Genomic DNA, 26,775 nt, shown 5'->3' on the forward strand with positions numbered 1-26,775 from the left:
TCCAGCGGAGGAGCCTGATGTGGGGCTCGATCCCATAACACCGGGATCACGCCCTGAGCCGAAGGCAGACGCTTAATGACTGTGCTACCCAGGCGCCCCCTTTTTCTGCATATCTTAACAATAATTTGTTATCTCTTGCCTTTTTGATGATAATCATCCCAACAAGTGTGAGGTGATGATTAGTGATGTCGAACACCTTTTCCTGTACCTGTTGGTCATTTAAATATCTTCTTTAGAAAAATGTCTGTTCATGTTCTTTGCCCATTTTTTTAAAAATTGGGTTATTCGTTTTTTTGCTATTGAGTTGTGTAAATTCTTTATGTATTTTGTATATTAACTCTTTATCAAGTATGTGACTTGTAAATATTTTCTCTTATTCTGTAGGCTGCCTTTTCATTTTGTTGATTATTTCTTTTACTGTGTAGAAGCTTTATAGTTTGATGTAGTCCCACTTGTTCATTTTATTCCTTGTGGTTTAGGTGTCATCCAAAAAAATTACTGCCAAGACCCATGTCAAGGAGCTTTTTTTCTATATTTTCTTCTAGGAGTTTTATGGTTTTATGGATTAGGTTTTTAATCCACTTTGAGTTAATTTTTGTGAGTAGTGTAAGAATAGGAGTCTAGTTTCATTCTTTTACATGTAAATATCCAATTTTCCCAGCACCATTTATTGAAGAGACTGTCTTTTCTCCATTGGATATTCTTGGCACCCTTATCAAATTTTAGTTGACTCTGTATACATGGGTTTATTTCTGGGCTTTGTATTCTCTTCCATTGGTCTATACGTGTCTGTTTTTATGCCAGTACCATATTGTTTTGATTGCTGTAGCTTTATCATATAGCTTGAAATCAGCATGTGTGAAGTCTCCCACTTCATTGTATTTTCTCAGGATTGCTTTGGCTATTTGGGGTTCTTGTGGTTCCATACACATTTTAGGATTGCTTTTTCTATTTCTGTGAAAATGCCATTGGAATCTTGATAGGGATTGCATTGAATCTATAGATGGCTTTGGGTAGTTGTGGGCATTTTAACAATATCAATTCTTTCAATCCATGAACATTGGATATCTTTCCATATATTTGTGTTTTCTGCATTTTTTTTCATCATGATTCTGTATATAAAAAATCCTAAAAACTCCATTAAAAAACTGTTAGATCTAATCAATGAATTCAGTAAAGTTGCAGAATATGAAATTAACATACAGATATCAGTAGCAGATCCATATATACACTAGCAACAGATTAACAGAAAAATAAATTAAAAAGATGATTTCATTTACAATAGCATCAAAAACAGTAAAATAGGGATAAATTTAACCAAGGAGATGAAAGAGCTCTACCCTGAAAACTATACAACATTGATGAAAGAAATCATGAGGCTTTTGACTATGTTCATTTGTACATTATATATCTGAATAGGATATGGTTCTGAACTTCAGTGACAGCGCTGGTGCTAGATGTAGGCTCCCATGTACAGATGGTTTTAAAGCACCAGCAGGGTCAGTTTGCAGGAGATCAAATGCAGATTGAAAGGAATATCTCTCTGTGAGGCCTGAGCCCTAGGCATTCTGCAGTCGTTGGGGCCCAGAGGAAGAGGCTGCTGTGGGAGGGATCAAATCTAAAGAGTGTGGTGTCCTGGAAGTCAAGTAAAGATGTGTCTTTGAGAAGGAAAAAGGGCAACCAACTGTGATGGATGCTGCTGGATTGCACTGTGGAGGGCAAGGAATGTGGGGCTTTCTCAGTGTTATGGTTGGGCTAAGCCAGACTGCTGTGGGTTTAAAGAGAATGGAAAAAAGAGAAACTGAAGACAACTTGAATAGAAAATTCTTTGGTGGAGTTTTGCTTTAGGAGGTGTAGAGAAGTTGTTGTTAACTAGAAGGAATGTGGAGATTGAGATTTTTTTTTTTATGGGTGGGAATTATAGCACATGTTGTATATTGACAGCAAAGGTCCTCAGTAGGGGAAAGAAAGGATAACTACTGGTATTGTGTCTGATTTGGTGACAGGAGTGTGCAAATGGAGGGGTATGCTGGGTCAGGAGCATAGACAGTCATCTGTGGACAGAGGGCAGAGTCTCCTCATATTCAGGTTGCAGGTAGCTATATATGGCAGTGGGAACTCAAGTTCTTTCTGATCACTTCCATTTTGTCAGTGAAATGGAAATTATTTTCATTAGCTGAGAGTAATGACAAGGAGATGGCATTGGAGGAATAAGGATAGAGAGTAGATACATAGTCCTGTAGTGGGGGAGTCAATGGACAAGGGATGTGCATTGGGATTGTTTGGCAAGATAAGGTTCTATTGGGAGTTGTCATTTTGAGTTTGAGATCAACCAGTCAATATGGATTGAACTATAGGGCTGCAAATGTGGAACAGGCAGAGCTTGAGATTGTACAGTGAGTACAATGAAAGTAGTCAATAAAAGTTCCATGTAGTGACTGTAATATTGGACTATGAAATCTAGACCAGGTAAGGTAGGAAATAAGAACAGGCAGGGTGTGGAGTACAAAGAGATGGGGGGTAGGACCAGCCTATTCTAGATTGGGAAGAGGTTGGTCAAACACTTAAAGTGCTAATACTAGAGGCAATAAGCTAGACAGGTAAGAATGATGGGTGCTCAGAATTGAGTTAGTGGAGGGAAGCAATTTGTAATTTCAAGACTTAGAGAATGAATGGGGCAGATGAGTGGCTGAGGTTAGGTGGAGGAGGACTTCATGGAATGGGGAGGCACTGAAATCAACAAGAATGGTAGCCTAAAGCCCAAGCCTCCAAAGGATGGGTGGGACAGCCCTGATGGTGCCTGCCTCTGGGTAGGGGTAGACTATTCCTCTCCTATGCTTCACAGCTGGAGCATAAGGGAACTGGAAGCCTTTGTGAGGAGCAAGACTGTCTCTTCCTGGCCCTCCCTGTCCACTGGGTGGAAAGGAGGGAAGGGAGGGCAGCTGCAGTTTAGGGTCACTGCCAGTGAGTCCTCAGGGGAGGAGTAAGATGAAAGGAACATTCAAAGAAGTTGAGGACATAGAGTTTTTGCTGAAGCAACTCCAGCAATATGCAAATGATTGTTTTCTTGTGATTTCTAAGTGATAATTAAATGAGGGATGTCTGTTTTGTGGTCATTCCTTTAAAGTTAATGTGTTGAAATATTAAAAATGAGTTTGATGTGATTAGGGTTGTCAGTCTCAGGCATTCAAACAAGAAGACTGTTGACAATAGGAGCCAGCTTTGCTAAACTGGTTTGTTGACCTCCTTCTGAAGCAGGGAAAAGGGTAACATATTTTGATTCATAGGCTGCTTTGTAATGAAAGCACTAGAGCATCATGCATTTAGAGAGGAAAATCTCTTAGCTGTCTAATAATGATCAAAGAAAGTTTTGCATTAAATATTTGGTTTCTTGAAGTGAACTCTTATGAAAATGCCGACAATACTGATGTCCTGATAATCCTTACAGTAAAAGATCACCAGCTTTTGTCATAGAAGGACAACAGAGTACCTGAGAAATAAACTGCTGCTAAGGAAAACAAAAAAACAAAAAAAACCCAGGTGTAAGTAATAGATTTTTCTTAACTAGAATGAATAGACGAGTGATTAAAATAATTGTTGGTTTTTGTTTGTTTTTAACCTGATAATGGCTCACTAGTAAGGATCTAGTTAAGTACTTGTTGGCATTTCAAGGTTGAAGAACACTGGCCCTTTCCCTTGGTTTGCCCCATAGAGAAATATTACTCAATCTCTTTGGGCCTTCTTTTTGTTGTTGTTTTTTGATTTTTATCTTTTTGATTCATTGCTTCATTCTGTTTAAGTCATAACTAATAAAAGTCAATGAAAAATTGGTCTTATATTTAAGTATGTTTTCAATAATAAAACCATATTTCTCCATTCTTATCATCAGGTTATTTTTTACAATGTCTATTCTATCTAACAGAAAGCAAAACTTGAAAATCTTTTTTTTTTTTAAAGATTTTATTTATTCATTTGACAGAGATAGAGACAGCCAGCGAGAGAGGGAACACAAGTAGGGGGAGTGGGAGAGGAAGAAGCAGGCTCCCAGCGGAGGAGCCTGATGTGGGGCTCGATCCCAGAACGCAGGGATAACGCCCTGAGCTGAAGGCAGACGCTTAACGACTGAGCCACCCAGGCGCCCCGCAAAACTTGAAAATCTTATACTACATTTATTTAAATTATTTTTTCTTTATTTATATAGCTTATTAAAATATTTTAATAGGCTTATTTCCTGGAAATGTTGGAATATTTTTTTTGGGGGGAATATTTTTGAATCTTTATTCTTTTTCACTTCATACTGTTTTTGTAGAAATGCTTAGCCCTGTTGAATTGATGCCAGGAATCTTTTCAGATAGGTTACCAATCAATTTTTTTAATATAAAAGATAATTAGAATATCTTAACTTGCTTAGTGAATTTTTTTTCTCCATTGGTGTTCTGAATTTTATCTCTAAGTAACTTTGCTGACTATATTGAAGAGTCGATTTGAGGCTCTGATCCAAGATGGCAATATAAGAACTTCTTGAACTCACTTTCCCCATGAAGACACCAAATCTGTACCTACACATGAAGCAGTTCCTCTTGAAAAAAATCCAGAAACTGAGCAATTCCTATACATTGGATGAATTAGAAAGTACCCACATTGAAAGGGGTAGGAAAGGGTAAGATACACTCCAGCCATAAATCCCACCCTTGGCATACTGACATACAATAGGTAGGGAACTCATAACTCCCTAGTTTTCCATGAGGAGCAAAGAGTTTGAACCCAGCATCTAGCACCCCAACTTTTAAGACTTTCACTGGAGAGATGAACCCCCAAAACACCTAGCTCTGAAACAGGGCTTGTGTCCACAAGACCCCAAGACTAAGGCAAACAAAGAAATAGTTCTTAACCTGGCTTGGACTTGCCATGGTTTTCCCTCCAGGGCTCAGCACAGAGGGAGTATATAACACCCATCTTCCAGTCTTTTCCTGAAAGGTGGCTATTTGTGTACTGTAAAAGCTGCTGCTGCCTGAGGACCAGGCTTCTAATTTAACACACACCTAGGTACTGACTCTCATCCTCCCCAGAGATCAGGGAGGTCAGATGACATCTCTGTGCACACTGTAGATCTTCAGTGTCTCCTAGAGGGTACCTCTCTTGATCTCCTGGCTCTGATGGCTAGGGGGACTTGTGGTTTGTGGGTCCCACAGGTCTGTAGCAAATAAAGAAGCAGATCTTACCTGGTTATCTCTTGAGGACTTAGAGCAGAGGGAGCAGGGAAAAAATGCCCAGCTCTCAGTCTTTTCCTGAAAGAAGTCTGCTTGCATACTTTAAAAGCTGCTGACTAAGGGTTTAGCTTTCAGTCAGCCTATATCTAAGTGCTGACTGAGATCCTACCCTTTGGCACACTGATAGGTATTGGCACCCACAACTACTGGGAGCTACTAAGAGCAAAGAAGGCAGCCTTGACTTCTGCAGAGATTTGAGAGACAACTAAGAGCTCAGGGCAGGCTGAACAATAAGGTTCATTCTCCTACACGAGACCACTCTATGAAGACTGGAAGAGGGGGCTGCTTTACCTAATGCATAGAAACTGAAACAGAGAATCAAGGATAATGAAGAAACAGGAATATGTTCCAAAAAAAGAACAAGGAAAAACTCCAGAATCAGATCTTAATGAAATGGAAATAAGTGATTTGTCTGACAAAGCGTTCAAAATAATAGTCATAAAGATGTTTTCCATGGTTAGAATAATGCATGAACAAAGTGAGAATTTTAGGAGATAGAAAATAAAAGAATGTACCAAATAGAAACCACAGACCTGAAAAGAATACAGTAACTACAGAAAAATTCAAAAGACTAGATCAGCTGGAAGAAAAGATCAGTGAACTCCAAGATTGGGCAGTGGAATTCATCCAAACACAGGAACAAAAAGAGAAAAGAACGGAAAAGACTAGAGATACCTTGAGGGATTTAAAGAATACCATCAAGTGGATGAATATTTGCATTACAGTTGTCCAGGAAGAAGAGAGACAGAAAGGAGCAGAAAGCTTATTGAAGAAATAATGGCTGAAAACTTCCCTAATCTGGGGAAAGAAATAGACATCTAGATCCAAGAAGTCCACAGAGTTATAAATAAGATGAATTCAAGAGACCCACACCAAGAAACATAATTAAATTATGAAAAGTTAAAGAAGAGAATTTTCATTTTTTAAAAAGATCTTATTTATTTATTTATTTATTAGAGAGAGAGAGAGAGAGAGAGAGAAAACACAGGCAGAGGGAATGGCAGGCAGAGGGAGAAGCAGGACCCTGGGATCATGACCTGAGCCAAAGGCAGATCCAACTGAGCCACCCAGGGATCCCAAGAAGAGAATTTTTAAAGCAGCAAGAGAAAATCACCTAGTTATATACAAGGTAACCACCATGGATTTTTAGTCAGTGGATTTTTATTAGAAACTTGGCAGGCAGGCAGGAGTCCCATGATATATTCGTTGTGCTAAAAGGAAAAAAGCTGCCAACCAAAAATACACTACCCAGCAAAGTTGTCCTTCTGAACTGAAAGAGAAATTAAGAGTTTTACACATCTGCAAAAGCTAAAGGAGTTCATCAACACTAGTCTAGGCTTGCAAGAAATGTTAAAGGGACTTGTTCAAGCTGAAATAAAAGGACCCTAATGAGTAACAGGAAAACATGAAAGTATAATCTCATTGGTAAATACAAATATGTAGTTAATTTCAGAATATTCTAATGATGTGATGGAGGTGGGTTAATCACTTATAATATGAAGATTAAAAGACAAAAGTATTAATCTATACAAAAATTTGTTAATGGCTAAACAATATAAAGAGATGTAACTTGTGACATCAAAAACATTGTAGCAGGGGAGACTAAACATATAGAGCTCGAGTCTGCATTTGAACTTAAGTTGTTATAGGTTAAAATAGACTGTTATAAATATAAGATGTCTTATAAGCCTCATAGTAACCACGCAGTAAAAACCTGTAATAGGCGGTGCCTGGGTGGCTCAGTCGGTTAAGTCTGTCTTCAGCTTGGGTCATGATCTCAGGATTCTGGGATTAATCCCCACATCAGGCTCTCTGCTCAGCAGGGAGTCTGCTTCTCCCTCTCACTCTCCCTCTGTGCTCTCTCTCTCAAGTAAATAAGTAAAATCTTAAAAAAAAAACAAAAAACCCTATAATAGAAAGATAAAGGGAAAGGAATCAATACAGACTATTATAGGAAATCATCAAATTAAAATGGAAGAGACAAAGAAAAGAAGAAAGGAATAACATATTACAAAAAGGCAGAGGACAATTAAGAAAATGGCAATAGTAAGTCCATATCTATCAGCAATTACTTTTAAATATAAAGGGATTAAATTCCCCAATCAAAAGACGTAGAGTGGCTGAATGATTAAAAGAACAAGACCCAACTATATGCTGCCTCTAAGAAACTCATTCATTCCTTAAAGGAGCACACAGACTGAAAGTGAAAGAATAGAAAACCATATTCTGTGAAAATTGTAACCCAAAGGGGTTGTTATAGTTATATCAGACAAAACAGACTTTGAGCCACAAACTATAATAAAACATGATCATTATGTAATCACAATTGTAAATACTTGTACCTACCATAGGAACACTAATTATATGAAGCAAATTTATCAGTTCTGAAAGAAGGCAGAAATACAATATTAGGGGACTACAGCATCCCACTTTCAACAATAGCTAGATCATCCAAACAAAATCATTATGAAAACATTGGACTTAGAGACATTACATCAGATGGACTTAACAGACATTTATAGGACATTACATCTAAGAACAGCAAAGTACACATTCTTCTCATGAACATCTGGATAGATCATATGTTAGACCATAAAACAAGTCATAACAACATAAGAAGGTTGAAGTCATATCAGCCATCTTTTCTGACCACGGTGGTTTGAAACTAGAAATCAATTACAGGAAGAAAACTGGAAAATTCGCAAATACATGGAGATTGAAAAACATGCTCCTGAACAACCAGTGGGTCAAAGAAACCACAAGAGAAAAAAAAAAAATCTCAATACCAAAGGAAATGGTAATACAATATATCAGAACTAACGGGATGCAACAAAAGTAGTTCTAAGAGGGAAGTTCATAGAGATAAATGCCTATAGTAATGGGAGAAAATATTTGCAAATGACATATCAGATAAAGGGCTAGTATCCACAATCTATAAAGAACTTACCAAACTCAAAACCCCCAAGACAAATAATCCAGTCAAGAAATGTTCAGAAGTCATGAACAGGCATTTCTCCAAAGAAGACATACAAATGACCAACAGACATGTGAAAAAATGCTCCACATCACTCAGCATCAGGGAAATGCAAATCAAAGCCACAATGAAATACCACCTTAAACCAGTCAGAATGGCTAAAATTAACAAGACAGGAAACAACATAGTTTGTGAGGATGTGGAGAAAGGGGAACCCTCTTACACTGTTGGTGGGAATGCAAGTGGTGCAGCCACTCTGGAAAACAGTATGAAGGTTCCTCAAGAAGTTAAAAGTAGAGCTACCCTATGACCCAGAAATTTCACTGCTAGGTATTTACCCCGAAGATACAAATGTAATGATCTGAAAGGGCACCTGCACCCCAATGTTCATAACAACATTGTCAACAATAGTCAAACTTGGAAAGAGCCAAGGTGTCCATGGACAGATGAATGGATAAAGAAGATGTGGTATATATGTACAAGGGAATATTACTCAGACATCAGGAAGAATAAATACCATTTACATTGATGTGAATGGAAGAGAAGGGTATAATGCTGAGCAAAATAAGTCAATTAGAGAAAGACAATTATCATATGGTTTCACGCATATGTGGAATATAAGAAACAGCACAGAGGAAAATAGGGAGGGAATGGGAAGTCATCAGAGAAGGAGACAGACCATGAGAGACTCCGAACTATAGGAAAAAAACTGAAGGTTGCTGGCGGGGGGGGGAAGGTTAATGGAGGGGGATGGGGTGATTGGGTGATGGATATTAAGGAGGGCACGTGATGTGATGAGCACTAGGGTTTATACACAACTGATGAATTATTGAACACTACATCTGAAACTAATGATGTTGGCTAATTGAATTTAAATTGAAATATTTTTAAAAATGCCTTTAGTAAGAAAAAAAGAAAGATCTGAGATAAACAATGTAACTTTATACCTCAAAGAATCATAAAAAGAAAACAAAATAAGTGCAAAGTTAGTAGACGAAAGGAAATAATAAAAATCAGAGTGTCAGTGTATGATATAGACACTAAAAAGACAATAGAAAAGATCAATGAAACTAAAAGATGATTTTTGGAAGAGATTAAAAAATAGAGAAATCTTTATCTAGACATACCAAGAAATGAAATAAAGACTCAAATGTATAAAATTAGATATCCCAAGAGGAGGCATTACAACTGATACCACAGAAATACAAAGGGTCATGAGAGACTACTGTGAACAATTATACACTGACAAATTGGACAACCTAAGAGAAATAGATAAATCCCAGAAACATACAACATACCAAGACTGAAGCAGGTAGAAAGAGAAAATGTGAACAGATCAATTACTTGTAAGGATATTGAATCAGTAATCAAAAACCTCCCAACAAAGAAAATTTCAGAAACAAATGCCTTCACTGGTAAATTCTACCTAACAATTAAAGAAGAACTATTACCAATCCTTCTCAAACTCTTTCAAAAAACAAGAGAGGAGGAAATGTTTCCAAAGTTATTTTACAAGACCAGCATTATTCTGATACCAATATCAGGGAGAGGCACCATAAGACAATTACAGCTAGTATCTCTGTTCAACATACACAAAAATCCCTAATAAAGTTTTAGTAAACCAAATTGAAAAAAGTTTCATACACCATGATCAGTTGGGATTGATTCCAAGGATGCAAGGATGGTTCAACATACAGAAATCAATAAACAAGATATATATACTACATTAACAAAATGAAGGAGAAAAATCATATGAGTATCTCAACAGATGCATAAAATGCTTTTGACAAATATCAACATCAATTCATAAGAAAAAATGCCAATGATTTGAGAGAGAAAGTACCTCAACATAAAAAGGCGCATATAATAAGGCACATATAGTAAGGCACATATAATAAGCTTACAACGACATGATACTCCTAAGATGGGGAACAAGACAACGATGCCCACTCCTGTCACTTTTATTCAACAGATTACCAGAAGTCCTAGCCATAGCAGTTAGGCAAGAAAAAGAATTAAAAGCCATTTAAATTGCAGAGGAAAAAAATAAAACCATTTTTTTTCAGATGACATAATGTTGTATGTAGAAAACCCTAAAGACTCTAGCAATAAAGTGTTAGAACTAGTAAATGAATTCAGTGAAGTTGTAGGATACAAAATCAATATAAAAAAATCTGTTGTATTTCTATACACTATCCAAAAGAGAAATTAAGAAAATAATCCCATTTATAATTGCATCAAAATATTAAAATACCTAGGAAGAGGGGCACCTGTATGGCTCAGTTGGTTAAGCATCTGACTTCACCTCAGGTCATGATCTCAAGGTCCTGGGATCCAGCCCTGTGTCAGGCTCACCGATCAGCAGGGAGTTGACTTCTCCTTCCCCTTCTCCCTCTGCTCCTCCCCCTGCTCATGCTCTCTCTCAAATAAGTAAATAAAATCTTTAAAAAAAAATACATAGGAAGAAATTTCACCCAAGAGGTAAAAGTACTCTACATTGAAAAGTATAAGACACTGATGAAAGAAATCAAGGAAGACAAAAATAAATGTTCTCATAGATTAGCAGAATTAATATTGTTAGTATGTTAATACTGCCAAAGCAATCTACAGATTCGTTGCAACCCCTATCAAAATTCCAATTGCATTTTTCACAGGAATAAAACAATTTTAAATTTGCATGGAACCACAAAAGACTTTAAAGAGCCAAAACAATCTGGAGAAAGAAGAACAAAGCTGGACATCACACTTCCTGACTTCAAGCTATATTACAAAGCAGTAACAATCAAAACAGTATGGTACTGGTATAAAAACAGACATATATTTCAATGGAACGTAATGGAAAGTCTGGAAATAACCCATGCATATACGGTCAATTTCTTTGTGACAAAGGAGCCAAGAATATACAATGGGGAAAGGGCAGTCTCTTCAATAAATGGTGTTGGGAAAACTGGACAGCCACATGCAAAAAAATGACACTAGACTATGATCTTATACAATACACAAAAATTGACTCAAATGTACTAAAGATTTGAATTTAAGACCCAGTACCATAAAACTCTTAGATGAAGACATGGGGGTAAGCCCATGACATAGATCTTGGCAGTGATTTTTTGGATTTGGTGCCAAAAGCAAAGGCGACCAAAGCAAAAGTAAACAAGTGAGACTACATCAAACTGAAAAGCTTCTGCACCAAAAAAGAAAACCGTTAACAGAATGAAAAAGGCATTCTTCTGAAAGGGAGAAAATATTTGCAAATTATATATCTATTAAAAGACTGATATCCAAAATACATAATGAATGCCTACAACTGAGCAAAAACAAATAAATAAACAAACAACCAAAACAATTAAAAATGGGCAGAGGAACTGAATACTTATCCAAAGAAGACATACAGATGGCCAACTGGTACATGAAAAAGGTGCTCTACATCACTAATCATCAGGGTAATGTAAGACAAGATTCAGTGAGATATCAATCATATCTGTTAGAATGGTTATCATCAAAAAGACGAGATGTGGGCACCTGGGTGTTTCAGTATGTTGAGCAACTGACTCTTGATTTTGGCTCAGGTCATGATCTCAGGGTCATGAGATCAAGCCCTGTCTTGGGCTCCGCAGTCATTGGAAGTCTGCTTCTCTCCCTCTATCCCTCCCACTGCTTGTGGGCATGCGTGCACTCTCTCTCTGTAAAATAAATAAATAAATCTTTAGGGAAATTAAAAAAAAACGCGATAACAAGTGCTGGTGGAGATGTGAATAAAACAGAAACCATGTGCACTGTTGGTAGGAATGTAAATTGGTACAGTCACTGTGGAAAACAGTATGGAGGTTTCTTAAAAAATAAATATAGAACTATCTTATGATCCACCAATTCACCATTCAGTAATAAATCCATAAGAAATTAAAACAGGATATCAAAGAGATATTTGCACTCCCATGTTTATCATAGCATTATTCAAAATAGTGGAAACAACATAATCTCAGCCAGTGGATAAATGGATAAGATGGATGTGTGTGCATGCGCACGTGCACTCTCTCTCTCACACACACACAGTTGGGAGTCCTGCCATTTGTGACAACATAGATGGACCTTCAGGGCATTATACAAAGTGAAATAAGCTAGACAGAGAAAGGTAAGTACTGCATGGTATCACTTGTAAGTGGAATCTAAAAACAAAAAAGAAGTCAAACTCATAGAAATAGAGTAAGAAAGTGGTTGCCAGGGGCGCCTGGGTGGCTCAGTCATTAAGCGTCTGCCTTCAGCACAGGGCGTGATCCCAGAGTCCTGGGATCGAGCCCCACATCAGGCTCCTCTGCTGGGAGCCTGCTTCTTCCTCTCCCACTCCCCCTGCTTGTGTTCCCTCTCTCGCTGGCTGTCTACCTCTGTCAAATAAATAAATAAATAATCTTAAAAAAAAAAATAGTGGTTGCCAGCACCTGTTGTGTATATATGGAGAATGTGGTAAAAGGGTACCAGGTATAAGATGAATAAGTTCTGAGGATTTAAAGTAACATACAGTAATGGCTACTACCTTTGAGCTTTGATATGATTTAACAGTTTTTCAGATTGAAGAACAAAAAAATCTGATGTTAGTTTAGAAAGAAAAGTAAAACACACTGACTAATGTTGTTAACATTGTACTGTACAATTGAAATTTGCTAAGAGAGTAGAGCTTTAATGTTCTCATACGCACATGCAGAAGTTAAATATGTGTGTAACAAATTTGTTAATTAACTAGATGGGAGGAATCCTTTCACAATGTATATCAAATCACCACAATGTACACTTTAAATATCTTAGTAAATCTGTCAGTTATACTTCAATGGAACTAAAAAAAAAAAGTTAATTTCCATGTATATAAACAAAGCCTTCTTGAACTGCTTGCATGACTTTTTTTTTTTTTTTTTTAAATGTGGTATAGGGGGCACCTGGGTGGCTAAGTCAGTTAAGCAGTTGCCTTTGGCTCAGGTCATGATCTCAGGGTCCTGAGACTGAGCTCCAGGTCAGGCTCCCTGTTCAGTGGGGAGTCGGCTTCTCCCTCTCCCTCTGCTGCTCCCTTTGCTTGTGCTCTCTCACTTGTACTCTCTCTCAAATTAATAAATAAAATCTTTAAAAAAATAACGTCGTATAGGTTTTTACTAGAATTATGACTGTTGAATAGAAGTCATGGTGTTTCCATTCCTAAGTTTTGTTGCATCTGATGAGAATTTCTCTGGGCGGATTAGAGCAGAGATATTCTGTGAAGCATCAGCACACCTCCTAATGACTAAAAGCAAGCTCAAATGCTGATTCTATCTTATGGCTCGAGATATTCCCACATGCAGAGAACTGTTCTACATTTATTTTTACTCTATCTTTTTACTTTTCATCTTCTAATTCCTACAGTTTACTTGTGAGATTCTACAGTTTACTTGGGGATATGGCCTTAACCGTATACTGCTTTCAGATTGCATTTTGTCTTTTTTTCTTTTTTCTTTTCTTCACAGTCGTAGGATTGAAAACCAGCATTTGACAAATAGCTATCTAGATCATTGTACAAAGAATACAGTGTTTTGCTTTTTTTCTTGTGTTTAGTATGAGTTTCTTTTTAAGTAGTACTAAGAGGCAGTAGATGCATCACTGAAGCTAAGCTTATGAACTCTGGAGCCAGACTGCCTAGGTGTGCATCCAGGTGTGCCGCTTATCACATGTCTCATCTTGCACAGGTGTTTAATTTCTCAGTGCCTCAGTTTATCATGTGTAAAATGAAGATGGCGATAGTACCTACTCTTATAATGTTGTTTAGAGAAGGTATATAAATGAGTTACTTTCTGTAAACAGAATGATATGAAGCAGAGCTTATACATATATTAAGTACAGATAGACATATATAAAGTAGAGGTTCTTCCGCATATTTGTGATTATGAGAATTTTAAATATATATGTATATATATTTATATTTATACACTACACAGAAATAATAGTGCCATAGGAAAATAGGTGTCTATAGAAAAACAAAGTAGGTAGTATGATAATACACATAATATGTATAAAAATAAGATCTTTCAGTCATTTCAGTGAAAGAACATAGGGTGCAAGTAAAAATCATAAAATCAGTAACACCAATGACTACTATTTCTTGAAGGTTCAAATGCTGGGCACTATGATAAGTCTTTTCTGGTTTCAACAACTTATTTCATCATGTGGCTGGTTATGTAATATTGGAGAATTTCCTTAACCTCTCTCTAAGCTTTGATTTTTATCATCTATTTGGTAGTTATTGATGTTTATTCTTTCTTAATAAAGGTATATTATTAGAAAAGTGATCTCTTTTTTCTATCTTCAGCATATTATCTATGTACTGAAATGATCAGTGAGCTGATACATGTATGAGATAATATATATGTAGCATGTGGTCATAATGGTGGTTAACAACTGATCCTGATTTTTCTTGAGAGCACAGATGTGTTAGGAGCTGGTGACTTCTCTGTCCCTAGGTAGTTTACTGAATCAAAAATATTTGTATATATATGTTCCTATGTATTTATAATATACATTTCAACGAAGATACATATTATATATGCTTTAATATATGTTAATATATTATAAGCATTATATTATGTTAATATAAAATACTTATTACATTATATTTATTATATCATATAATATATAACAATGTAATGATTCTATAACAGTGTATAATTATAATATATAAATATTAGTATAATAATATAATTATATTAGTGTAATAATATATAGTAGTATAATATTATATATATTATTCATTGATGGGTAAGGATTTTTGTGAAGTATGTCCATTTTTATGAATCATCTTCCTGCCATACATGGAAGTTTCTTTATATTTTTTTTATTTTTATAATGTTGGTATCCTTGCTGTGTGCTTGTGATTAATACTCAATTGTCTCTGTGGTCCAATTAATAAACCCATACCCAAATTTTCTTATTTAATGTTCTGCCTATCAGCAGTTTGCAGGTTTTATTCTTGACTACAATTCTGACCACAGTTTAATTTATATGTTTTGTCAAATTGTGAGGTGAGCAGATTGTGAGGCTCCCCCATGGCATGGCTCATTGCCTTCTGTGCATCCCTGGCACCTAGCACTTTGCTAGGTAGAACAGGAAAGATATGATCAGTATATGTTTATGGAATAAACTAGGAAAGAATAGAAAGAAAGTCAAATTGATCTGAGAGTAGTTTGTATTTCTAAGAATTGAGAAACTGACCTTCCAAGAAGTCTTAAAAAAAGGTTACTGATCTAGGAGGGTTGGCCTCTAGGAAGACAATTTAATGACAGATAAGTTAGAATTTGTATGTTCTATTTGTCTCTGGTTGGAGAGTATAAAATATAAATATTCCAACTATTCTGAAACATTTCTTTTAACTAACTTAATACAATATAATTCATTAAACAGGGGCAGGCTAGCAGAAAGACTAAATAGCCTGCAGAATCGAGAGAGATCGGCCATTTCTTTGTGGAGACATCAGTGTGTTTCTTACCAAAAGACACTCTCAGGTAAGACCTGCACTGAAATCTGAGACTGTGAGTAAAGAATGTACCAGTTGAAAGTATTTTACATTAAGATATATAAATTTGATCATTACTATTTTCATGACATTTTCTTTTTCTCCAGGTGTCCTTTAGGTCTCACAAATTGTTCTGAAAGAGGAGTCCATTCTTTAAGGTCTACTGATCCCTCCCTGTAGAACTTCTCACAGTTCGATAGAAGACTATTTTTTTTATCTGACTTGGAGGGTGCTGTATTAGGCCTTTCTTTTGTTTTATCTTTTGCTGTATCTGAAAGCCAGTAGCTTTCAAACTTTTGTGACTGCGACCCTTAGTAAGAAGTACATCTTATATCTTTTCCCAGTGCACACATGCCTTGCATGCACACATACACACACACACACACACACACACCCCTGAAACATTTTTATAACAACACTAACCTTAGTAGGTATGATATACTCTTCATTCTCTTATTTTTACCATAATCCTAGTCTCACTAAATTGATGTAGTTCCCTTCTAATGAATTGCAAAATGTAGTTTGAAAGTTGATACTACAAGGAAGTGACTGAAAATCTTGTTTCTTAACAATTGTTTTGATATTAAAAATATTTCATATACCTAGAAAAGCTTCCTTTCCTTTCCTGTGAGACTGATTTCTTCCTGAATGGTCTCTCCATCAGGAGGTGGGGAAGAGGTGGGTGGGCATGGTCATCTATTCCAAATCTATTAGTAGTTTTATCTCCAGGGGGATCCTTGGAATGGGCATTTTAATATGCTCACAGGTTATTTTGGCAAATGTTAGCATGCAAAATAGAACAGGAGTGCTAGATAGAATACTCAAGTAGTATGTTGTCAACTCTTGTGCATTTTTCTGGAAGACTTTTTAATTCTGATCTCATTTATTATCTTTAAAATACTTACCAGCTGGCAGCTGGCTGGCTCAGTTGGTGGAACATCTGACTCTTGATCTCAGAGTTGTGAGTTTGAGCCCCATGTTGGTTATAGAGATTACCTAAATTTAAAAATCTTAAAAATAAAGTAGGGGTGCTTGGATGGCTCAGTCACTTCAGCGCCCAACTCTTGGTTTTGGCTCAGGTCCTGATCTCATGGGTCGTGAGATCGAGTCCCACATAGGACTTCATGCTCAACAGGAGTCTGCTTGGATTTTCTCTCCCTTTGCCCCTTCTCCACTTACTGGCTCTCTCTGTCTCTCAACAAATAAATAAATCTCAAATAAAATAAAATAAAATAAAATAAAATAAAATAAAATAAAATCCTTTCCAGCTATCTTTTAGCAACTGTCTTTTCTCTTTCACATTCTTGTATTAGAGTATTATAATATGTATCAGGATGACCTGGTAACTATGACCCAAGAATACTTTTTTTGTTACATGGTGCTATGAATCAGCCTGTTGTTACATTTATTAATTTGTATCTTGTCATTTTTTTAAAACAAGGATTATATTAAATAATCATCTTTACAACTCATTTAATCAGTCAGAAAGCCAAGCATATATAAAAGTTGACAAGTTGTATTACTTAGGGAAGTCAGTAATACTCTGGCTTAAGCCCAAAAAAGAATTTAATAGTGCTTATAATTGAAAGCCAGAGGGAGGAGATTTTATGCTTCAGGCATATTGGTCTGAAAAGGTTGTCAGGTCTTTTCCATGTGGTAACTCACAGGTTCAAATCCAATAAAAATAATGTTTTCTTTTCCAGTCTTTTACCAGAAATTCTGAAGTGATTTTCATTGATCTACTGAGACATGTATCCCTCCTTGAACTAATCAGTGTTGAGGTAGAATATAATAAATAGCACGATATTAGCCCTATGATTAACTTGTGATCTTTTTCTTTTAAGACTTACTTAATAAAAATTAACAAGTACCATTTGTGGTTTAATAATATGTTATCTCATTTTAATAATCTTTCCTGTTCTATTTATATTTTGGTGCTCTTTCATGTTCTCCTATTTATAAATACTTACATATATATACTTAACCTCTCAAATATGAATGTCCTTGACTTGGAGTGATCGCTTTCTCCCATAATCTATTCACCTCCACCTCTAAGTAGTTCTGTTTAACTTTGTGTCATTTTGAATTTAGTTTGGGGTTCTATGCATTAAAAATTTCTTTTGTTCTACTTGAACCAGAAAAATATGGCTTTGCCACCTACGTTCTCAGACTTACTCTTCGTTCCTGTTCTGCTTTTGCCTTCCTTCCTTTGAAGTAATCATATAAGAGAATAGTAAGCTTGGATTTCTTTTTGAGTGGATATAAATATTTAAGTAGGTTTCAATGAGGCAACTTTTATTTCTTAGTGATATAGATCAGCTTTGTATTGAGAAGTTGGGATGGGGTCATGGGCTTCCTAGTCAGCGGGGAGGCTGCTTCTCCCTCTCCCTCTGCTGCTTTTCCTGCTCATTCTCTCTCTATCACTCTCTTTCAAATAAATAAATAAAATAAAATGAATGAAAAAAAAAGAAAAAAGTTGTAGATCGAATGAATGTATGGTATAGATGAGTAAGCCCAGGTTTGAGGTTATCTCTGTAGTCCATGTTCTTATTCACTAATCTATGTGGACCTTCATTAGATGATCTGTTTGGGCTGGAGAAAGTTAGGATTTAGGAAGGCAAGTGATTAAGGAACCAGCAAAATTAGAAATATTGATACAATGTGATTTTGTTTGGGGAAAATGTCGTCTTTCAGTGTGAAGGTCCATATCACATTCTTGAGAGAGCACTATTTTAAGGAGCTTAGGACATAAATTTGAAGGTTCTGAATCATGAATCTTGTGTAGGATACCCTGAAATCTTATGATTTTGATAGGGAGGTGGCAGATTGTCTTCTTAATTATTCATGTTAATATATACTAGAAGTCATTCTACGTTGTTGTCCAGGCTTCTCATTACAGTGAATTGACCAAATTGTCAAGCACAGAGTAGAATGAGTATCTTCTGGAAGTTGGAATAGAAAAATACCAAGTCAAACAAGTGTGACTGTGTGCCTGGAATGAAGGGGGGAAAATAAGACCTTTATTTGGCTCATAAACACCAAATAGCTTATTTGGAATGTCCCGTATAATTTGGGGATAGAGGGTATATAAATTATACCATGAATAAAATACAAAGGCAAAATGAAACAAAAACACAGAGCCAAAAATGAATCCATTACTTTGGTATATGAATGTGCCTATCTCCAATGGAGTTTACTTTCTTTTGTTTTGTAAGTAGATTCCATGCACAACCTGAGGCTCAAACTGACAACCCTGAGGTCAAGAATCATGTGCTCTACCGACTGAGTCAGCCAGGTGCCCTTCCAACAGGTTTTTCTTTTACAAGTCCGAACATTTTTTAGATGTGGATTTTATTTTTCATTTCTTTCTTTTAGATGAATTTCTTATTTTTCAGGTCTATTACATCCTCTTCTTGGTGTCCTGTAATACATTGTGCCATTTTTCTCATTCCTTTTGATATAATTTATTATAAACATGTATTAGGAAGAAAATTTCACTAATTTGTTTACTTTGTGACCTGGCAGAAAAAGCTTTTTCTTTCAGTTTACAAATTTATGTTTTCTTATTTCTACATATTTATAGTAACTGAGTAAATAAAAGAAAAACTTACAAATATTAAATAGAGGTAGCTTCCTCTACCCCCAATCCCAAGGGTGAAAATTTAGTAAATAGCTGAGGTTTAATGATGGATTTATTAAAATATCTATGTTACTAATCTAAATGCTCTGAGCCTCTTAATTTCCCTGTCATAAGTGAGTGTAACAGTAGTATCTCAACTATTGAGCTTGTGCTAACAATAAATTTGATACTTCATGGAAGCCACACAGCTGCAGGACAGAGTCAGCACTCAGTAGATGGTGAAAATAGAGACACTGAATTATTCTGAGGTCATTTTCATACCAGATCTAATAGTTCAGAAGCAGCCAAAACCAGCTTCTCCTCTTCCTTAGGGTTTGGATGTAACTTTGGGTTTACAAGTATTGAAGTCAGAGTTCCATTTTGTTTCTCACACATGGAAGTGGATTGTTCATCTTAGGTTAGTTTCGACTGAACAGGTGAATACATCGGGCTTGGCTTTCCCTTCTACTAATGGGTTTACCGGAAATCTAGAAATTAGTAGTAATTTTATGAACCACATTTTGGTTTTTGGTTAGATATTAAGTATAGCATATCTCACTCCGTCTATCTTTATTTCCTTCATACATGAGAAGAATGGTTTACAAAATTAATATGTAGATTGTAATTATTTACTTGAGGCCTTTCTTCTTACATTTGTTCCAATTTGAAGAGTATTATCTAATTAATCCATAGTGAGGAAGGATGTGAACTTCCTTATTGATTTGAAATGTTTGAGTGATTGTCTCCAACACATTTTTCTGCCCTTTTTGAAAATATTTTATTTTCAGATAGCTATAGATTGACATGTAACTCATGCAGTTGTAAGAAACGATAATGATTTTCTGTACCCTCCACCTGCTTTCCCCCAACAATGACATCTTTCCTAACCAAAGTACGATAGCACAGCCAGAATATGAATCCAGGATACAATTCACTGACCTTATTCAAATTTTACCAGTTTTACATATACTTGTGGGTTTGTGTGTATGTGTGTGTGTTTTTATGTAATTTTATCATGTATAGATTCAGCTGCCCACCACCACAGCACCACAGTCTGGATACAGAATCGTCCATCACCACAAGAATCCTTCATGCTACCCTTTTACAGCTACAGCCAGCTCTTTTCTACCCTCCTCTCTAACACCTCACAACCAGTAATCTGCTCACCACATTTCCATAGTTTTGTCATTTCAAAAATGTTGTTATCAATGGAATAATATGGTGTGTAACCTTTCAGGATTGGCTTTTTTCACTCAGCATAATTCCCTCAAGATTTATCCAAGTTTGTATGTATATCAATAGTTAACTTCCTTTTACTGGTGAGTAGTAGTCCATGATGTGGATGTACCAGTTTGTTTAACAGTGAGCATGCTGAGGGACAGTTTGATCATTTCCAAATTTGAGCTATTACAAATAAAGGTGTTATGAACATTAGTGTACAAGTGCTTGAGTGAACATAGGTTTTCCTTTTTCTGGTATAAATGATCAGGGCAGCAATTACCAGGTGTTATAGTAAGTGCATGTCCAGACGTTGTATGTTAATATCAAATATTTCAGTGAATATTTCTAACATAACATAAAAATTTCTTTAACACCTTTGCTTTGTGGATTTTAATTTTTCTTTTCTTCCCTCATGTATAGCTTACTTTTCTGAGCTATTTTATAACTCCCACTTATACCATTTAATAATTAGTTTTGTTTTCCCTGTTTGTACCTTTGAGTACATTTCAATATAAAAGACATATCTCAAGGTTCTTCAAACTTGAATGAATTTTAAATGTGTGCCTATTTCCTTAGCTATTGTTTTTTGTTGTTGTTTTGTTTTTTGTGATTATTAAGGAGGGACTGAGGTTGGCTGTTTAAAGGGCAGAGAGAGGTATGTGTGCTGCACATGAATGCTAGTGTAGATGGGGGTGTGAGTTGACAGGCAGAGAAGAGGGGGCCACAGACCTGACCACTCAGGGCCTGGAGGCCATGATTGGGTTTTCTTAAAATTTGTTGAAGTGTAGTTGACATATGTTATATTAGTTTCAAGTGTACAACATAATGATTTGGCAATTCTGTGCATTACTCAGTGCTCACCTTAAGTGTAGTTGCCATCTGTCACCATACAATGTTATTACATTATATTGTTAACTATACTAACTATATCCCCTGTGCTGTACTTTTCATCTCCATGACTTACTTATCTTATAATTGGACATTTATCCTTCTTAGTCCCCTCTATTTTGTCCACTCCAACCACTGGCCCACCTTCCAGAGTGATGCCTTAGAAATACGCATTTTGAAATGTGGCTGTGGAATAGGGAATGAATGATTATAGAGGCAAAAATATTTCCTAGATTTCTCTTCAGGAGCTATTCAATTTTTCTTCTTCCTTTTTGAGAGGAAACAGTTTTCCAATACTGCTTTGTGATGGCCAGTTTTTATTACGTGATATCCAAAGCATTTCACGTATTTGTTAACCCATTTAATCCTCACGATAACCCTTCCAGTTAGGTCTTCTGATACTATTTAAGGATGAAGAGAATGCGAACAGGCACAGCCCTGTGTGTCTGGCCAGCAGGTAGCAGAGGCAGATTTGCATCAAACTGTCAGTGGCCTGTGATCATAGCCCATCTTGTTCTAGGTAGATTGTTGGGAGGCAGATCCAGGCCAGCACTGAGAATATATGCCTGTGTCATGACTGAGTTCTGGAGACATGAGTATAGCAAAGTCTGTGCCCTGGTTCCATTGTCCAACCTGTGTTTTAGTAAGAGCATGACAGATATTTTCACAATATGTTTGATATTTAAGTTTTTAAAACCAGAAATAGTTAAGTATATTCTTAGATGGACAAAACCTGTGAACTCCTTGTATTGCTTAGGAAGAGAGTAAGGGGAAAAAAAGGAAAGTGGAACCAAAAAAAAAAAAAAAAAGATGTTCTTAAGATAAATTATTTTTCACTATGAGATTTTTGTTCTGAAAAGTTCACTCTATATTTGAAAAAGATTATTGGGGAGTGGGGAGAAACAAGTAAAATCAGTGAAGTGCAGTAGCATTTACTGGTGTCCAAAGCAGAATTCTCTCTGAATTTTCTTTTTCCTCAACTTGGGTCTATCAGATATGTTGAGAGTGGTCACTGAGCATGTGTGTGTGAGTTCTCACTTTGGAACACCTGTTTGATATGCCTGAGAAGGCAAAAATAATGTAGGTTTTCTGTGCACGTGTATGTGTTTCAAACGTAATAAATAGGTTGTCTTGAGCTTAGATTAGTATTACAAAAGCAAAGAATGAACTTAGTTATTCATATTGATATTTGTATTTAATAGCTTTTGTATTAGGATTTTTTATATTTTTTTGTGTTTTGCCACTGGGTCATGGTGAGTTGAAATTTTGAAGTGTAGGCCACAAAATATTATAACTTGTATAATGCCATTCTCCCACATTGCTCAACAGCATCTTCATACTGCCACCAGGGAAACCTTGCTTTCCACTTAACACCACTAGCCAGCCCCTCAGGACCTCTCCCCAGTTAGTTGGTATAATGCCCGTGCTGGTTCACCTAGACAAGGTACTGAGGCTCCTTAAAATTCACAGAGTTATTCAACTGCCAGACTCTTTTAGATAACCATGCACTATGAGTGTATCTACTTAAAGTAAATATGTTCAGATTTCAGGAGTTCTTATTTTCTCTTTTCTCTTATTATTTTAATTTCCTAGTCTCTGCATTGAGAATAATGATTTCCTTAACTTTCCCACCATGATTTTTACAAAATTATATTCACTGCTTATTGTTTTTCTTATGTCACATTTTATTACACATGTCCCCTTCAATGGTTTTGTTGGTTTTTTTTTTATGGGGTTTTTGTTTTTATTTGTTGCTCTCTTCTCTTCCAGAGAAGAGTCTCTGAATTTAGGGGAAAAAATCTGCCATTTGTTATTTTTTCTTGGATTTCTGAATACCAGACTTGAAAGTTTTTTAGAAATGATGCAAATAGGTGAGACTAGAGTTCAGACTGATGCAGATAATATAAGTGATGGCTCCCACTGAATGCTTCTTCCTGCCAGGTATTGAGTGAGGCAGTGCTTACACACTTCTTCATGTCACCAGTCATCTCCAGAACCCTTGAGAGCTGCACTATGCCTTCCAGATCATGAAAGTACCCAGAATGTTCTGTTGTTAGTCCGTAGAATCAGAAATTATTTGTTAAATGAAGAAAGCTGATTTGGGAATGGGAGACAGGGCCACTACTTTTTAAAATCCTGTTTTCCCTGCCTGTTGTTAAACAATATGGGGTGGGGTTTTTTTGTTTGTTTGTTTTGGGGAGCTTTTTTGGATGTTTAGGTCACTTCAGTTAGCTAATTGAAAACATTGATTCTCCTTTAAGTTGTATTGTAAAAGGTAAACAACTAAGTAATACGTAGTATCTTTTTTTATAAAATTGTCCTGTACATCATTTATGCAGATGAAATTTTTTTGTGCCTGTATTTCTACGTTTCTTTTCTTTTTTTTTGTTTTTTAAGATTTTATTTATTTATTTGACAGAGAGAGAAAGCACAAGTAGGGGGAGCTGCAGGCAGAGGGAGAAGGAGAAGCAGGCTCCTTGTAGAACAGGGAGCCCAATGTAGGGCTCAATCCCAGGTCCCTGGGATCATAACCTGAGCTGAAGGCAGACGCTTAATCAACAACTGAGCAACCCAGGTGCCCCTGTGCCTATATTTCTGTTTTTGTTTTAGTTGTATGAAATACATGTTCTTTTTCCATACTCCTGCTTTGCTGATGCTTAGAATCTCATGGTGGAGATGAATGGTTGCAGGAGAGGATCACAGATAAGGAGCTAGACAGGTAATTGTTTATATTAATTCAACAAGTCCTTATTGAGGGACTACTGTGCACCATGAATAAGCAAGATCTGGTCACTGCACTTATAGAACTTCAGTTTTAGTGGTTAGATGATAAGCAAAGAAAGAATATAGGTGCAGGTTGGCATAGTAAAGAATTTCTTAGAGGGTGAGGGTGGGCACTACACTAGACAGGCCATGGAAGACAGCTTCAGAGTTACAGTGGGTACCTGCAGCCTCTGTGTTCTAGGACAGATTGTCAAAGGAAGATGGCTAACTAATTATGAGATATTGGAGGCTTTGTTCTTTATTAATTTTTGCCAGAAAAATTATATTTTGTTTAACTGAGATTTTGAAGGCCCAATTTTTTCCTGTTTCTATCTTTTCCCCAGTTTCATTGAGAAAAGCAATGTATCAGTTTAAGGTGTACAGCATAAATATTTGCCATACAAATATCATAAAACGATTCCACAGTAAGTTCAGTTAACATGTATCTTCTTATATAGATATAAAAAAATAGAAAGAAAAACTATTCTTTTCTTATGATGAGAACTATTAGGATTTACTGTTTTAGCGTTAGATGTAGTCACTTTTGTAGGTTACATCCCTAGTACTTATATATCTTAAAACTGGAAGTTTATGCCTTTTGATAATCTTTATCCAATTCCCCTTACACACACACACACACACACACACACATACACGCACACGCACACGCATGTGTGTGCTTGCTCCCCTCCACCTCTGGTAACGACAAATCTGATTTCTTTCTCTGTGAATTTTGGTATTTTTTTGTTTTTTGTTTTTTAATTTTTTTTAGATTCCACATATTAGTGAGATCATACAATATTTTTCTTTGACTTATTTCACATAGTATAATGCCCTCAGGGTCCATCCATGTTGTCACAAATGGCAGGATATTTCCTTTTTATAGCTGAATAGTATTCCATTCATATATATATATATATATATATATATACACACACACACACATATATGTATGTATATCCATTGTGTGTGTGCGTGTATGCATGTATCCATTGTACACATGCGTGTATACACATGCGTGTATCTATTAGTATTCCATTCATATATATATATATGTATGTATATCCATTGTGTGTGTGCATGTATGCATGCATAGATATACATATACACATACCACATTTTCTTCATCCATTCTTCTATTGATGGACACAGGTAGTTTCCATATCTCCACTATTGTAAATAATTCTGGTATGAACATGGGGGTGCAGATATCTTTTCAAGTTAATGTTTTCACTTTCTTTGAATAAATACCCAGAAGTAGAATTGCTAGATCATATGGTATTTCTATTTTTAATTTTTTTTTAAAGATTTTATTTATTTATTGGAGAGAGAGAGAGCAAGTTGGGGGCAGAGGGAGAGGGAGAAGCAGACTCCCTGCTGAGCAGGGAGCTCAAGGAGGGGCTCGATCCCAGGACCCTGAGATCATGACCTGAGCCGAAGGCATACCCTTAACCAACTGAGGCACCTAGCCACCCCTCTATTTTTAATTTTTTTGAGGAACCTCTGTACTGTTTTCCACAGTGGTTATACCAATTTATATCCCCACTAACAGTGCACAAGGATTTCCTTTTCTCCACATCCTTGCCAGCATTTGTTATTTTTCTTTTTGATGCTAGCCATTCGAACAGGTGCGAGGTGGTATCTCACTGTGGTTTTGATTTTCATTTCCCTAGTGATTAGTGATGTTGTACATCTTTTCATGTGCCTGTTGGCCTGAATAGCCCATATTTGAAGTGTTTTTCCTTTTGTGCAAAATCATTATAATTGAAGGATTTCTTTACATTAGTATTGAGGCCCAATAAGAAGCAGTTTACTTAGTATATATTATATTCAGGCAGTGAAATATAATAGTACAATTTAAACCTTTGGAAAATCCAGGATGCAACAGAATTTTTATTTAAATGCCCTTTTACCATGTGAATATTTCCTTTGCTTAAATTAAATTTTGTGTTGAAACATAACACAAAGAAAAAAGACCAGGAAACATAGACGTGCAGCTTAACTTGTACATATAAAGTAAATACCACTACAACCACCATTACTCTTATTATTCAAGCTTTTATTAAGCAACATAAATGCTTCCACCACTGACACAGCTGTCTGACCCTGTTATAACATTATAATTAATTTTTTCTGGCTCCTTATTTAAAATAGTAAACTTTATTCTTTAGGAGGAAACAAAACAGTATTTTGCACTTGAAGATGTTTTAATAATGTCTATAAAATTTTACTTATTGAAGTGCTTTTTGGAAAATCAGAAGAAACACCAAAACCAGAAGGAATAAAGTATATTACGCCTTAGGAATTGTAGAGAGAATGACTACAGTGAATTACTCCTTGAAGAATATTTTATTTATACAATTTCAAGAGAAATTGAAAGAATCCATATACTATTCCTTGTGCTGATGATTAACTATAATAAAATACTCAGGATAGTGTTGTGGAACAACTCTAACTAATGGTTTTAGGCTTTCTTCACATTGTATAACAGTTTGGTAGTATTAGTAAATATTAT

The 26,775-nt window shown here is 36.0% G+C and overlaps 1 protein-coding gene across 2 annotated transcripts in view; it reads left to right on the plus strand.

Annotated features, from left to right (window-relative positions):
- The window catches only part of SPIDR (scaffold protein involved in DNA repair), a 481,232-nt gene that overhangs the window by 145,353 nt on the left and 309,104 nt on the right, over window positions 1-26,775 (plus strand). For both annotated transcript variants that reach the window (XM_008706671.2, XM_008706670.2), the window contains exon 7: window positions 15,658-15,758. In XM_008706671.2, the coding sequence (XP_008704893.1) occupies window positions 15,658-15,758 (101 nt within the window). The remainder of the gene's footprint in view (window positions 1-15,657; window positions 15,759-26,775) is intronic.

This window comes from Ursus maritimus, unplaced genomic scaffold (assembly GCF_017311325.1).
Source record: "Ursus maritimus isolate PB19 unplaced genomic scaffold, ASM1731132v1 scaffold_9, whole genome shotgun sequence".
In the NCBI taxonomy this organism is placed as follows: Eukaryota; Metazoa; Chordata; class Mammalia; order Carnivora; family Ursidae; genus Ursus; species Ursus maritimus.